The sequence below is a fragment of the Hydractinia symbiolongicarpus genome, chromosome 8 (genome assembly GCF_029227915.1).
Source record: "Hydractinia symbiolongicarpus strain clone_291-10 chromosome 8, HSymV2.1, whole genome shotgun sequence".
NCBI lineage: Eukaryota > Metazoa > Cnidaria > Hydrozoa > Anthoathecata > Hydractiniidae > Hydractinia > Hydractinia symbiolongicarpus.
In genome coordinates, this window is record NC_079882.1 from 19,113,936 (window position 1) to 19,129,460 (window position 15,525).

The following is a 15,525-nucleotide window of genomic DNA, read 5'->3' on the forward strand; positions in this document are numbered from 1 at the left end:
AGGAGGATTTTCTGGTCTTGATTTTTATGTGAAAGTTTTTCAAGGGGCTTTTTTAAAAATACAAAAATCTTAATCGCAAAAGAACCGGATATAGGTTCAGGGTCCTTAATGCGGGGTACGCAATTTCCCCTGGACATGTTTGTGGGACGGGCTTAGCGAACTTGGCTACTATGTTGTAAATCCGGAAATAGTTAAATAATCTATACCAACAATTAAAAATTTGAAGAACCAACATTATTGAAATTTTTTGATATTTATAATTTTTAACTCAGCTAACACTGATTTAAAATTATATCATATTCGTCAATCGGCGGCTTAGTATTCCAAGTGTTCGTCCTACAGAATCTCGATAGGCCATCATATTTAGGGTAATGTTTATCTCTCTGTTTGTTATAGTTATAATGAACTAAATGTTTGGGAAAAGGTCTTCTAGTGTCCGCATCGTCAATTTGTCTTACTCCAGCAGGAACGGAATAATTTCTGGAGACGTTCTGATGAGGTATGTGTCTACTTCTAAAATCAGGAGATGAGTTGAGCCTTCTTGCAGTCCTAGTGTTGCAATGCAGCTCCACAAATTCTCTATCGGAGGTATCATCACTTCTCGTAGCAGTAGATGGAGTACTGCCCTCACTTGCTGAAATTTTGGAAGAAGCTGTTTCACAGTCCGGTAACATAGGCAATAATAAAAAATTTTCTTTAGGGTAGCTGTTCTTGATGTAGCTATTGTGTGTTGTTTGTTTTTCTTGATCAGCTAGCACTACCATAGTCGGTTTCGTAGCCATATCACGAATAATTGATGGTGAGTGTCTTGATGGGTTATGGCGTTCCTTACGCTTAGCTTCTTCTAGTAATCCATCCCAGTCAGCTAAAATGTCACTATGCTTGGTTATATACAATTTCATACAATTTTGATGCAACAATATTGTCATTTTGTTACAACTATAAAATTTCCAGAACATAAAATCATACATTATATTCAACATACGTAGCGTACTTACAAAGATTTAGCGCCCCTTTCTTTCTCCGTTTAAATTTCCCAAGAACTTTGTACTTTAGGACAAGGTTTCCATGGTTTTTGATTTTATGCTTGTAAGATATTTCTTCGCTTTTGTCTTCACTATTTTTTCGCTGAGGACGAAAGCTGTCTGTCATTGATTTATCCTTATGATTCGGACGCCAAGTGTTTGCTGTAACACCGAAAAAAAAGCATAATTTCAATAACATTAATAAATGCTAAAACTACAACAAAAACCATAACAGCAACAACAACGACAAAAAAAACAATAATAAAAAAAGCAAACAACAACAACAACAAAACAACAACGTCAACGAACGAAAACAACAAAAGCTGTTGCTCCCATCAAATGCTCTTTGATCATTTCAAAGCTTCCCTGCAAAAGCACTAACTTCTTACCATATTTGCCTCTGCCTAAAAGAAGATTAATTTCTTCCATTGCATTTGATAACGCAGTGAACACGGTTGAAACCAGACTCAATCCTATCGATATATACAACGCACGTAAAAACCAGATGCCTTGTTCTCTATCACTATCTGGAGCACGACCACGATTTGGCACTAAGTCTCCAAAACCGATTGTTGCCATGGCAACAAAGCAATAATAAATGCTATCTATGTAGCTCCAATCTTCTGTGTAGCAATACAACATTCCTCCAAGAAATAGCATGATCACCATAAGTGAAACCGAAACAAACATGACTTTAATGTTGATATGATTCATCTTTGACTTGTGACAACATTTTTTGCTAATGTAGCGTAAAAAGTAGAAGATAGCAACAGTTATGTGTTCTCCAACCGATGCGAGGGCAAGTATGTTCAACGGTATGCCGATAAGTGCGAATATGATGAGGAAAAGACGACCACTTTGCGTTTGAGGTGTAATATGGCCATACCCTGGAGACAGAATTAAATATTGCCCTCAGTAAAATATTCGAACACATATTTTTTAATACTACAGTATTAAAAAATATGTGTTCGAATGTTTTATATTTTAAAGCTTGTTTCATTAAGAAATAAGACGAAGTAGTGTGCTTATTCAGATCGTGGTAAGATCTAAGAAATCATGTCTGAAGAAAATAAACTGAAGCCATTGTGCTGCAATCTTACCTATAGTTGTGGTCACAGTAGACGCGAAATAGAGAGATTGATAGTAATCCCAGTCCTTGTGTTCAACGAAGATTTCAAAGCGTCTCCTTCTAACAAGATGTTCATATTGCAATAACCTATCTAGCGTGATGTTGAATTCATTAATCAATTTCTCTCTTTCTTTGTGCAACGTTCGTTTCCAGTATGTTTTATCTCTTTCCTTGTGTTCTAATTCTCGAAAAACTAAAGCTCCCACTAACAAGTACACTATGATAACGATACCACGAATAAGAAGAACTTTGACGGATGGTTTTATAGGAGTTGTGTCGGTTGATTCTAATTTGTCGATCGTGGCATCATGATGTTGTCGGGATTTCGGGTAGCCTGAAAATAAAAAGAACCAGTTTTTAGTAAGTAAGTAACGGGAAGTTTTAAAGTCCTTGGAGATTCCATCCTAACGGCTGACATTTACTCCCCTCCGGCTGTAGCTATGTTACGTAGGCGAGGCCCAGTGATTGCTGAGTTGACTTCGTAAACACCAGGTCAGTTGTTCATTCCACAGTGCGGGTATGTTCCACAAGTGCCATTACTATGGATTCGGATTTGATAGACATTGAATAGGTAATGCTGGCGTATACCTAATGTCAACATCCATAGTACATGGTCTGCATTGACAACGATTTTTTTCAACACTGAAGTGGCTATCCTTTAACTCGAAACCTGCAACTTGTAACTCAACCAGATCTCACCAATAAGCCTCAGAAATTCATTATCCTTCTGCCAACCATTAAAAAATCAGGCGTCATTGAATCATTATATCTTATTTTTTTAATTTTTTTTCCGGGTAAAAGCAGTGAAGACTAATTGAACATAAAACAGAGGTTTTAGAAAACAAATTCTATGTTATGTTTTAAAACTGTTGTAATAATCAGCTGGCTATATAAGATTATATTTGAATTGGATTTAAATCCAAAATTAAAAACAAGAAAACAAGAAAATAGTTGAGAAAAGCTTATACCGTTTTGCGATTCCATACTTCTTGAATTTTTGAAATTATTTCGACGCGAGTGAACTAGCCACATAGTTTTTACTTCAAAACGCTCCCGATAATATGTTTCGTTGCACAAACATGTGATATATCGCGTGACGGATTTACGAAATAAGATATCCAAAAAAGTCTTTTTTAACCAGATGTGTATAGTTGCTTAGCAACAAAATAATTTTTAAGTTTTTTAATTTGGGAAATAATTTTTACTTTGTTCCAATATATTTTTTAGAATTTGACACAATCGGCGATTTATTCTCCTACAGAATTCCTCTCAATTCCCCACTCTTTAGGAATTCCTCCTTTTTTTTCACAGTAATTCTCCCCTGACTCACATCAGTCAATACGGCAGGTGTATATAACATTTGCTTATGTAAAAATAAAGTTCATTGCTTGTTAGAAATGTGCAACAGAACGTTTTAAAGATTGCGTGACAAAACCCATCTGTTAATTTATTAATATTAATTGATTAATTTATTCACTTCGTTAGAGCGTGTTTACTTTTTTTCATGTTTAATGACGTCATATCAACATTTTAAAATCTTTTTTTGTTCCTAGATTTTTATTCTTTTAAAGGAGAGGCGAACAAAAAACTTTTTTGTGGCAGCCACAAAATAAATTTTAGGCGAGGTAGCAAAAATTAAGGAACGTCTAAATCCCAAAATCTACTAAAATAACTACTATAACGATACACAAATAACTATGTTTCCTAAATAAATATCCATATTCCTTCCTAGCAACATTTTTACAAAGTTTTTATGGCTGTGTGGGTAAAAAAGAAGCAAGTTTGAGATGTACTTACCAATAAACAATAAAAATACGGTGAGTATACAAAAAAGGTGTGATATTTTAAAATGCTAATAATTCACCAAAACTTTATTTTGATATATTAATGTATATATTTTTAGAAAGCCTATATGCTTACTTATAAAATGGTAAAAAATTATTAAGAGAAAATAAAATTTGAAGGTTTAATAGACACGGAAAAAAGACCCCTCTCCTACAAATGCGATCTCTTTTACAAAACTACTAATTTCTCAAGTTTGCTGTTTGCTTTTTTGTGATCACAAATTGTCAATAGTCATTGTTATTGTCAATAACCAAGAATATTTTCATACAACCGTAGTGCCAGCATTTTAAAACCTTCGTTAATACTTCTTGGAACTTTATATACATCTTTCACAGCCAATAATAATATTCTTTTCGTATTTTGGTTCGCTTTTTCACAACATACATCCAACTTCGAACGATGAAATACACAGACCGGAAACTTTCAACAACAAATCGAACCTGCAATATGGCGGTTTCAGTTTTGTTTACAAATCTATATTTTCTTTATCTTTACTCATGAAATAGTTTACTAAGCTTAGTAATGAAAATAAAAATATTTTTGTCGTGTTATTCAACTAATAGCATATTTTCTAATTTGATCTTTAACTTGTGTATTATTTTTAAAAAAACAGTGTGATCATCGAAGCGAGGCTGTCACTGTAGCGAAAGATCTATTATTGTTTCTGAAGAATCACCAGTTTAACAAATGTGTAAAAATATTGAGCCATAAAATGAATGCTTCAGCATTCAAGGATAAAAATAAAAACTTGTATTTTGAAATAAACTTCTAATGAAGAGATGTTCTGGGTATATTGTGCGTATAATAACGTGTTGTTGTGCTGCAAAGTTTTAAGCCACAAATTCACCTTTTTTAAACAAACAGCTTTAATTTATTACCCCCTTAATATAAAAACAGCAAATCTTTCAGGAAACCATTTTTTACTTGATTTGATGCTAACTAAATATTACAAAAACTAAACAATTGTCAAAGTTTTACGGGATATTCCAGACCAGCGGATCTGGTCTTTGAAATTATCTCAGGCATCATGAATTTTCAATCAGAGCAGCCGTGCCACGGCTGTTCGCCTCTCCTTCGCGGTGAGCTTCCACTCGGAAACGAAATGAAACTAATGGGAATAAATATTTGTGATTTCTAGAATCTAATTGGGTGTTGAAATTTTTTTAAATCATCAATTTTCTTGTGGACAGGAATGGGAAAAATATAAAAACAAAAGAATAATCGGAAGATAGCCAATCAGATTTAAGTATTTTACTTGAGTGGAAATTTAGCTTTATCACTTAATTGCTTAATCTGGAATCCAGTGTTCTTTTTCTTTTTCTAGGAACGAGGTTGGTAATCACCTTAAGTCAAGTTTATTGCATCAATTCTAACCGAGACAAAACTCGCTTTATGGAATCTTTTTGTATATGACAATATTGCGGAAAAGAAGGTTTGCGTTGTTTTTTTATACCATATAATATTGGATGGCGTGCAATGAATAATAAATATCTGAAATGATTTATTATGAACCAGAGAACTCTTGTAACGCCCACCCCTAAACATCGGGAACTTATATAGTTAAAGAAAAAGAAATAAGTCATACAAATATTCTTTATAAAACATTGTTTTTAACACGATTTTTTCTTTGTATATAAATAAATTTTACAGCTAATGTAAGTAAAAACGTTCGATGTTTTCATTTGAAGATTTCATTTTTATTTCCTCTTTTTTTTATATAACCCTTAGACATCGAATTATTATTAAAACTAGAAATCCATGGTTTTTCGCTAACAATCTTTTGCATTCAGCGCGATTTCTGGCTACCTGCTTTCAAAATGTTAAAGAAATTGGGCACTGCCGGAGAGAAAGTTGAATTCTATTTCAAATGGGACTTTATTTTAATATCTCAAACTTGATTGATCACGAGTTGCGGCTAATAGATGGCATGTCGTCGATCTTGCTACGACACTAATTGACGTTCTAAAATTTTAGGGGTTAAAATAGACTTGCAAGCATAATTTAGAAAGTTTAGCTTGAGACCACCAAAACTGCTACATGAAGAAAAAAGCTCTTTTTCCGTTTTAAAGCTACCTTAACTGCAACCTTAAATAAGCTTCTGACACAGAGAAAAACTGCAACGCAAGGTCCCCAATAAATTTGAACTTCTGCCTGAAAAATTATTTTCTAAGATCGAATTTAATATTCACATAGTCACCAAATTACGTCTCTATTCGATTGATATTAACGACAAAACGCGATCTGGAATGTTTAAAAGCTCTGATGTTACAGATGCTCTTCCAATACGGATAAGCCAAACTACTGATCGTTGCGGTAAAGATAGACAACACGTTTTTTTTAATAAGACACATTTCAGAGCTACACGAGGCTCGAACCCATCAATAAACAAAGCAACTTATAAGCAACAACCAGCCTGAAAACAGGGATTACAAAAACAGAAAATAGTTTTGTTTTACAAAATATGCAAGTTTCAATACGATGTCAAGCGTCATTAACCGGTAGCACCTGATCAAACACGTAAATTTGACCTTCTCAACTAGATACTCATCAAGTAACACTATCGCCTGTTAAATGCAAAAATTTAAGCATAAATGCGCCTCGGCCAAATTTTAAACATTTAAGTAGGGTTTATACTCTGCAATAAATAGCATCGCATTTGTGACGCTGTTTGTTATTAATAAATAAATTTAAAGTCGACTTTAACTAACATTATTAGCATATTTGCGATCAGTTTTATCAGTTTTTCTCATATCTTTTTCACTCTGCAGCTTTTTTTATAAACTTTAGAAATCCTTACACACGTGAACGATTAATGTGAAAAATACTTGAAGAAAAACATATGCCTAAAAAAATGTCGAAACAAAAACTTTCGAGCGATCATTCCTGAAAATGTGCACAAGTGCAAAGAATCCAGCTTGATATTTTTCTTGGTACTAATTCTACCACCCCGTCCAGCTTTAAATATTTTAATCCCCGCTTAATGATAGAAAAAGTCTCATGATGAGAAGAGTTCCACAGTTAAAATAACGCCAAATTTGCAGTCGCTAACACCAGCCGCATATCAGAAAACAAAAAAAAAGCCCTGGAAAAAAGATTGAACCTCTTGGCGTGGATTTTGATGTTCGCCAAAATTACCTTCACTTAATATACCTTACGCAGCATATGCATTTTTTCGTTATTATATATACATCAATAAGCAGTTTTAAGTTTATAAGGTAATTTTTACGAATCGGCTGTAACCCTTTTTTAAGAGCGATAAAACGATGGTAAATTTTGAACATAAAACATAGACGTCACATTACCTACACCTTATGAACACGAGAAACTAACTAATCAAAAAGGAAAGCAAGGATTTCTTCACTCCAAATAATAAGCGTCCCTAGCAAATAAGCGTCCATGTTTAACTGACGCTCTCTATAAAAGTTGTACTTTCTAAAAATCATCTTAATCACACTAGCGGAACATACATAACAAAAAATTCACCTTACCATTTCTCCTCAAGTAAAGCATTTTTCATTGGTGCACTATACACCTACGCAACGAGTCTTCACACATGACATTATATTCTTTGAAAATAAAGTTCTTATTTTTTGTTTGTTTTGTTTTTCTTTTTTACGTTCTTTATTTATATTTCTTATTTTTAAGCTCTTCTTTTTTTATTTCTCTTTTTTTCTTAAAACATAAAGATATTATTAAACTTTACATCTCATAATATTATATCCCTTTTTTATTTTTTTAAGCTATTGTCTAGTATAGAATATATTTCTTCTCCGTGTTTATTAGACCGCCAGTAGGACGTTGCAAAATTTAATTTAAAAAAGCAATAAAAAATATATAAAACGCCTTTTTTCCCGAACATAAAAATGTCAAAAAATCAATTACACTAAAAAGCTATACGCGTACATCAGTAAAATGCGACTAATTCTCCAAGTTTCATCCCTCTTCATTCTTCTTCTGTCCTAATTAAATATATTTTTAAGGGGATTTTTTTTTTTATTTTTTTTTCCGAAAAATGTGTTACATTAGGAATACATTCGGAAAAAACACATTCTTTTCAAGTATAACTCGACTTTGATTGGGATAAATTATTAAAACATAATTCATAAGAATAAAGAATCATTCTCAGAACAGCTGAAAAGCATATGTTTTTTCTAGTTTTTTAGATGTGTCCAATTTCTTTCATAGTAACTTATATTTGCCAGTACTTAACAACTCAAAGAGATAAAATATATTCTGTTTTCTTTTAAAATTAGTTTTACTTATTCAGTATTAGCAGTGCATCTTTGAATTTCCGCGCCCGAAGGCGTTGGAAATTCTTTAAAACCGTCGTTTTTTTTCTTTTGGAGCATTTGTGGAGAAAAAATCGTCCCTGGGATTTCACGTTCCTCTGAGAGGAGGATAGTATTGGTTTTCAACTGCTAACGGACTAACTAACTAACTAACTAACCCTGTCCCAAATGGTCAATTGCAACGTCACAGATTTAAAGTTCGTACCCAAAATTCCTAAGTACTGGGAAGTCATCTAAATGACGTTTCAGGCAAAAAATGGTATTTGTTTTCGACAAAATTTGGCACAGTTAACAAAAAATGTATGCTGAACATAATGGTGACATTATAATTTGAATTTTTGTCACCTAAATGTCATTTTAGGCCAAAATTGGTTCAAAAATTAAAACTACTTTATTTTCAACAAAATTTGGCACAGTTAACAAATAAAGTATGCTGAACATAATGATGACATCAAAATTTTGATTTTTGTCACCTAAATGTCATTTTAGGCCAAATTAGTTCAAAAATTAAAACTACTTTATTTTCAACAAAATTTGGCACAGTTAACAAATAAAGTATGCTGAACATGATGGTGACATCAAAATTTTGGTTTTTTGTTACCTTATGTCATTTTAGGCCAAAATTGGTCCAAAAATTAAAACTACTTTATTTTCGAGAAAATTTGGCACAGATCACAAAAAAAGTATGCTGAACATGATGGTGACATCAAAATTTGGATTTTTTGACAACTAAATGCCGTTTAAGACCATAAACGTTTCAATCGCAAGACTTTCAACCATGAATGATAGGCTGTATTTTTTTTAGCAATTTCTTTTAAAATGTGAGTTTATTATGACACGTTTCGTTTTGTTTGCGTTTGTTGTAAAATATAATGTCACTTGCGTGGTTTATCTTCAGAGCTTCATGCACCAAACCTCTTCGAATGTTTAGCACGATAACACAACGAATTAGCAGGTTGTCATCAAATATTTTAGTAGCGAGCGGAAATTCTTAGAGCTCCCAGGGCTTCTTGTTGTTATTTCGTTTCTTGTGTAGAGCAATCCAGTGAATGTAAATTTGTTGAAAGTTATCCACTGAATTCCAAATCATTTCAGAATAAAATTTAAATTGTATTGTAAGCCATGATAATTATCCTCGATTCATTCTCATTTAATAGAAAAATGCTATGGAGTCTGGGATGGAAGCTATTTTCAGCCCATTAGTTATATGTCCGCAAATGTGATAGCACGTCAAAAGTATATTTTAAAAAAAAATAAAAAATAGAAAAACCTGCTCGGGTACTGAGTAGATATATACGCATGTAATTAAATACATGGAATAAATAAGTCAAGCAAAAAGATTAAAACACTGGGAAATCAATTCCTTGTTTCTTACAAACTTATTTCTTCAAATATAATATAAGTAAGAGCCACACCTACTGGCTTCCAACGTTCATTGCTTTAAAAAGACACTTTTTCAAAAAAACTAGCTGTTTGTTCACAATTTGACACACAACATCAAATTCCATCCCATCTCTTTGCAAAGCCATGGAAGCAAGGTTGTTATAGAAAGAAAGAGTATTAACAACATGGCAAATGTTTTTAACCGGACCATGAGATTCCTTTGTCGAATTTTTATAACGTTAAATTTGCATAGAAAAGCGTCTTTAAGCGAAACTTTGTGTTTTTTTTAGCCACACTAGTTAATTTATTCTCTTTTTTTGGCAAATATTTTCGAACTGATAACCGCACACGAAGTTAAGCTAGGGCGGATACGAGGAACTTTTTTCATGCGCATACAACAGGACTTGTTTCATTCTAGGCGCCTGGAAATGTTGCGTGTGTAGCCACCACAAAAACCAACAAAAAGATTTTATCAACGAAACAAGGGAAAATAGAATCACGCAACGGCTTTGTCGACCAAGAAGATGAATCTAGAAACGTGATAAAAGGCTCCTGGCGGAAAAATAATCAGTTGGCTGGCGTCAAATATATTCCTCTGGCAGGTAATAGACCACACAATTATGCTACGACTATATGGCACTAGTTCACAGATTATATTATAAATGAGGGCAAACGCTCAACTTTTTTTCAGCTTTTTTACATATAAAAATCAAGAATTATATGCTGAATGTAAATTGCAGCAACCTGTGACGAAACAATGAAACATGTCAAGTTGCCGGCATAAAATTTGTCCCCACAAATTTGTCCTCATATCGCAGGATACTATTGGACTTTTATATGCGCGTGCAATGCATCGTGTTGCATTGCATGTATATGTAAAAAATCCCTCATGTCCCCCTAGCTTTAGGGGCTATCACATCAGTTTACTCAGATCTCATCTTTATTAACAAACTCTCACATAACACTACTGTCCAGCAAACCAGGTTGGTTTTTCTTTTTTGTGCAAGTGTTTTCTGTACATTAAAAACATATATATTAGAAAAAACACTTTGTTCAACAAATTTGTCTGATTTTTTAATGTTTTTGCTGAATATTTCAGCCCAGCTAAACGAGATCATATGCCAGGCACCTTAGTAGTTTGGCGAACCATGACAGATGACATAGCAATGGGAATATGCAAAGTCAAGTAAAAAACGTACCACAAGTGAAGGGATTATAAAGTACGACATAAAAGATTTACATACTGCAATAAATTTGGGATTGCAAAATGCGACAAAATGAGTTACAAAGTGCGACAGGATTACAAAGTTCGACAGGATTACACAGTGATGCACTACAGTTAAAAGCCTCAGGAGAGTTTTGATCACAAAGTCTGTTGGCAACGCTTGATGTAAAATCAAAATATTTTAATAAGATAGATAAGTCAGAACATCACTTAGTATTAGTGGTCTTCAAGGTAATGAAATGTCTGAACAAGAGAGAGAATTTCATCTACAGAGTGACAGTGAAAGTGGAGATGAGAGGATGTTAAGCTATGACAAATACGAAGCTGACGATGATTCTTTTTCGGAATCCTCTTCGGAGGAAAGTTAGTAATATATTTGCTGCACATAAAAAACGTTGCTATAGTTAAACTCTTCCTTCTTGTACTTTTTTTCCATGTGTGTATTGGTCCATCCGCGTATATTAAGTTTTGTCAGGAGATCATGCTAGCCTAGAACAGCGTAGCAAACAGTTGCAGGGCCTAATTTCATAACTTTTTTAAGAAAACCTACAACAATGGCTGTCAATATTAGTTACTCTACTTTTAAACCAAGGTAATCCGTTTAAACGTACAAAAATATGCCTAAAAGTCTTTCAAGTTGTGGCAAGCAAAATCATAAAACGTGTCGCTACCGTTGCTGCATCATCTCCATTATTAGACCGACCATTTATAAGAAAAAAAGGAACTGCGGATAATTTTTCGTAGCATTTTTTTTCCTCATCTTTGTCTTTATGCAACGCCAATGTTACATCCCAGATACAGGTTCGTTCAGGCCATTTATTTCTCAAAAAAATGCTTCGTAAATTTTTTTTTAACTATTTTTTTTTTAATTATTTTTTTATCAACTGTATTTATTATGTTCCGAAAGTTATTCCTGTCGGGCTCTTAAAACAAAAGATTTACCAAATTTCAATTGAAAAAAATCCTGCGTGAAAACAAAAAAGATGAACACGTCCATCTTTTTGAGGAGCCTGATGAGTAAATACTGACAGGTAAAAAGACATCAGTTTTTTAAAAAAATACACGATCCGTTTTGACCTATGACTCTTCCATCAGGTTTAATTCTTCCGTTTAAAATGATCGTGTATTTCAGCTTTTCCACGATCAGGGTGATCATCTTATTTTAGTGTTTGACTGTATTTTGCTTACACTAAAAAAAGTGTTTGCATTTAATATTTAAAATTTGCCCCATGTTTTTTGCTCCATCTGGAAAGATAGATCGCAGCCACTTTGCTTTCGAATTCGCTATTTACAATTCGCCTCGCGGGTTTGTTGCCTATGCCAAAGCCACTAGCGCTTACTTGACCCGGCCTCGATGTTAAAAAGGCAAAAGCCCCTGGGGACGAGGTTGTCCTTAACACGGAGAATTCGGCAAATGCAACCGAGAACTCAGCAAGAAAGCCAGCTGACTCATTTTTATTTCCATTGATAACAATGTTTATTATAAATATTTGTAATTCAAGAATCCGAATAAATCTCTTCGATAATCGGTTTAAATTTTAAAACTCTTATAATACAAGAACAACTTACCAAGGCGTAAGCCATAACTATTTCTTGTTCGTAAATGCGCCATTATGGTTTTCAATCTTTGCTTACGTTGTCAAAATAAATGATTACCACGTAGTTCAATTTAAACTGTTGTCTGTTTCAAACTGTTTCAAACAGCCTTGTGTGAAAAGTGAAATTTCACTGATTTTTATAATCTAATGAAAAAAAACAACTTATTTAGTTAACACATTTCACTTGTTAGTTTTTTTTTTCTTTGTTAAAATCAAAGACAAAATGCGAGCCATAGAAATTAATTTCTTTTTCTTTATTTATTCTTCAGATAAAGTTTTCATTTTAAATAAGAGGGAGATTGTGCTTGATAATAATTTAGTAGAGACAGAAAGCGAGCTGCTGCGTCATAAAACTTCCTAAGCAACACAAACAAACACAAAAAAAACAACGAAAAAAAGTAATTTACCATAGCAACAAAGATAAAACTTGGTGACTTTTAATATTTCTCTAAAATTCTGAAAAGCGGACACCTATAACTAACGGAAAAATTTCATTACAGTGGAGGAATCCTAGTAAAAGCCTCATGGCAAGCTTTCTAAATAGCGAACAAAGAATCAGCAAACACTCCAATTAACGGACACATTTTTCTTCATCAAAAGGACTTTTGGCGATGTTTTCTTTCTAATTACCGGACACTCTAAACAAGGGGCAAATTTCACTACATAGGACAAGCTATTAGCAGGCACGTCTTTATGAGTTTATTGGTTAGAGTATACATCAATTTTTTGACTCAACAACGAAAAAGCTCAAGAATTGTTAACTTTCTAATATGCAGACACATCTAATAAGCGGACTGGTTTTTTGTACCTATGGTGTCTGCTAATTAGAGAGACTGCTGTATCATAAAGGATAATAGCATATGAAACAAAATTCACGTGCAAACCAATCCAATTAGAAAGCCAAAAAACTAAAACCTAAAAAAAAATTGGCAACCTATACAATTTTTTATAATGTGGAAACTGAATTTCGCACGCCAAGCACTTTAAGTAAAGCCTGGAAGTGTGCAAATCACTTAATTTATTTAACTACTTATAGTCTTTTAATGTACGATCTTCGATAGATGAGGCTAATTTAATAAATCGACTTTAATATTGAAATAAGAATAAAAATATGATCTGTAAAGCTTGGTGTAATTTTTGGCTGTACGTGACGGTATGTTTTTAGTTCTGGTCGCTTGTGGTAGTTTTTGATTGCATGTGGCTGTTTGTTGCTGTTTTTTACTTGTTTTGTAATTTGGTTTTTAGAAGCAAATAAGATATGGAATTTTAAATGCAAGTCCACAGTACAAACAGATTGATCGTTACACGTTTATTTCTTTCATTTTTGTTGTTGACTTCTCATTTTTGTAGTTAGTTAGTTATTGTTGTTGTTGTTGTTTTGGTTGTTAATGTTGCTATTATTTTGTTTTTGTTTTTACTGTTGTCGTCGTGTTGTTGTTTTTGTTGTTATCGTTGTCGTTGCTGTTGTTGCTTAAGCGAAACGTACTAAATAATCAAACAATATATTCATAAAAAAATAGCACTAAATTTCAATAGAAAAAAACACCCAAACTGGGTTTAATATCACGACATAAATCCATAAATCCAAACCGTAGCTTGTTCCAGATTTTGCTTTAAAATGTGAAAAGAAATTGTTTTCCCAGCTGAAAATAACATTCTTTTCTTTTTTCTTTATTATAATGTAAACAGAGAAGAGTGGATGTTAATACTTTTAATTGGCCGAAATTATCATCGAAAAAGTTTTTCTACTTATTATTTGTTACTCTGTTTTTGCTCCGTTAATACATACAATGCTAATTAGCGATGAAGCAACATAGATCAACTTCTTCCCAGGGCTCTGACTCTAGTTCACTGGGGGTCAGCAATAATAAAGGGGCTCTGGAAACAAGGGTGAAGTTAGAACCACCTGCGTTGCTTAGCATGTTCGTCATGTGCTGTGCTGAAAGAAATATTAACAGCTTACGGTAAACAATGGGAATGGCAGAGATTCTTTGTTTGTTTACCTGCAGAAGAAGAAAAAAAAAATCTGTATAGATGTTTTTATCACAAAATGTTTGTTTGATCGTCTAGCATTACACTCCAGGTGGCTGCAAGTTTTTTTATCAATTTAGATGGACTATGCAAGTTCTAATTTGTTCATTTATTTGTGAACATAGCTTTTGCTTGCGAACTATACTGAAACGGCAATACCAAGCATATTACATAATTATTAAAAACAAAAATTAAAACATCGTTTTTTTTTATTTCTGCAATATTTAACTGGTGCAGTCATTCTTTGCCCTTGCTGTTATAAAAAATTCGTATTTAAAATGATATAAGGATTGTGCATGGATTTTCCCACTTTTTTTAAACTTGTTTTTCTCATTAAATGAATCTGTGCCCAGTGACCAAAAAAATTGCCTTAATAAATAATTACTCTTGCTACTGCTTTGAAACTTGATATACAATACAATTTACGGCTGTGCCTGACCGAACGGAAAGAATTTTGAGCCTAGCGTGACCCTGTTCAAATAATTTATTTACCTCAGATCCAGAGCTTTTTAGGTTTCTACATCGAGACAAAATCTAAACATAAAAGCCCTGGGAACGAAGTTGAGTCTAAACAGAATGATGGTCAAGATTATCAACCTTGTCCTCTTACCTCTCAATACCCAAGATTGTGAGAAAGGGAAAAAGACTTGAGTGTCCCACACCTTGCGGATTGATATCTTTTAAGGTATTTCTTCGGTAAAATGAAACCTCCACAGATGAGACTTTGGGGTCCTCCTAATGGGGTCTTGTTTCTAACCCTTTTAACACCAGGTTTTTTCGATCTTTATAGCAGCAGGCGGGGGCTGCATGGCATAAATTAGGAACTTACTTATGCTTAAGTGATAGAACTTGACTTACTTGTAAGATGTCTTAAATACAAAAAGACTTCAGGTAAAAATATCAATTTGATGACGTCATATGGATCATTTCCCTAAAGTTTATTAAAGTTTATTATTATAACAATAAAATGAACGTAAAAAGATTCATTTCACCAGAAATA

The 15,525-nt window shown here is 33.2% G+C and overlaps 1 protein-coding gene across 5 annotated transcripts; it reads right to left on the minus strand.

Moving 5' to 3' along the window:
- Positions 1-234: 234 nt before the first annotated feature.
- LOC130654649 (TWiK family of potassium channels protein 18-like) lies at positions 235-12,669 on the minus strand. 5 transcript variants are annotated; one of them, XM_057457262.1, is made up of 5 exons: positions 12,466-12,669; positions 2,126-2,488; positions 1,415-1,912; positions 999-1,187; positions 235-865 (listed from the first exon to the last, which is right to left on the minus strand). In XM_057457262.1, the coding sequence occupies exons 1-5, from the start codon at positions 12,506-12,508 to the stop codon at positions 273-275; spliced, it is 1,686 nt and encodes a 561-aa protein (XP_057313245.1). In that variant the 5' UTR covers positions 12,509-12,669; the 3' UTR covers positions 235-272. The 5 variants fall into 5 exon arrangements, with proteins under 5 accessions (XP_057313245.1, XP_057313246.1, XP_057313244.1 ...); XM_057457263.1 differs by lacking the exon at positions 12,466-12,669 and adding an exon at positions 7,488-7,696; XM_057457261.1 differs by lacking the exon at positions 12,466-12,669 and adding an exon at positions 4,268-4,340.
- Positions 12,670-15,525: the final 2,856 nt, after the last annotated feature.

Excerpts from the sequence above, each read along its gene's own strand:
- LOC130654649 (XM_057457260.1), bottom strand. The coding sequence starts at position 3,186 with ATGTGGCTAGTTCACTCGCGTCGAAATAATTTCAAAAATTCAAGAAGT. Across the intron at positions 1,913-2,125 it reads TACTGTGACCACAACTATAG|GGTATGGCCATATTACACCT; the intron begins GTAAGATTGCAG and ends TTCTGTCTCCAG. Across the intron at positions 866-998 it reads GAAAGGGGCGCTAAATCTTT|CTGACTGGGATGGATTACTA; the intron begins GTAAGTACGCTA and ends GTGACATTTTAG.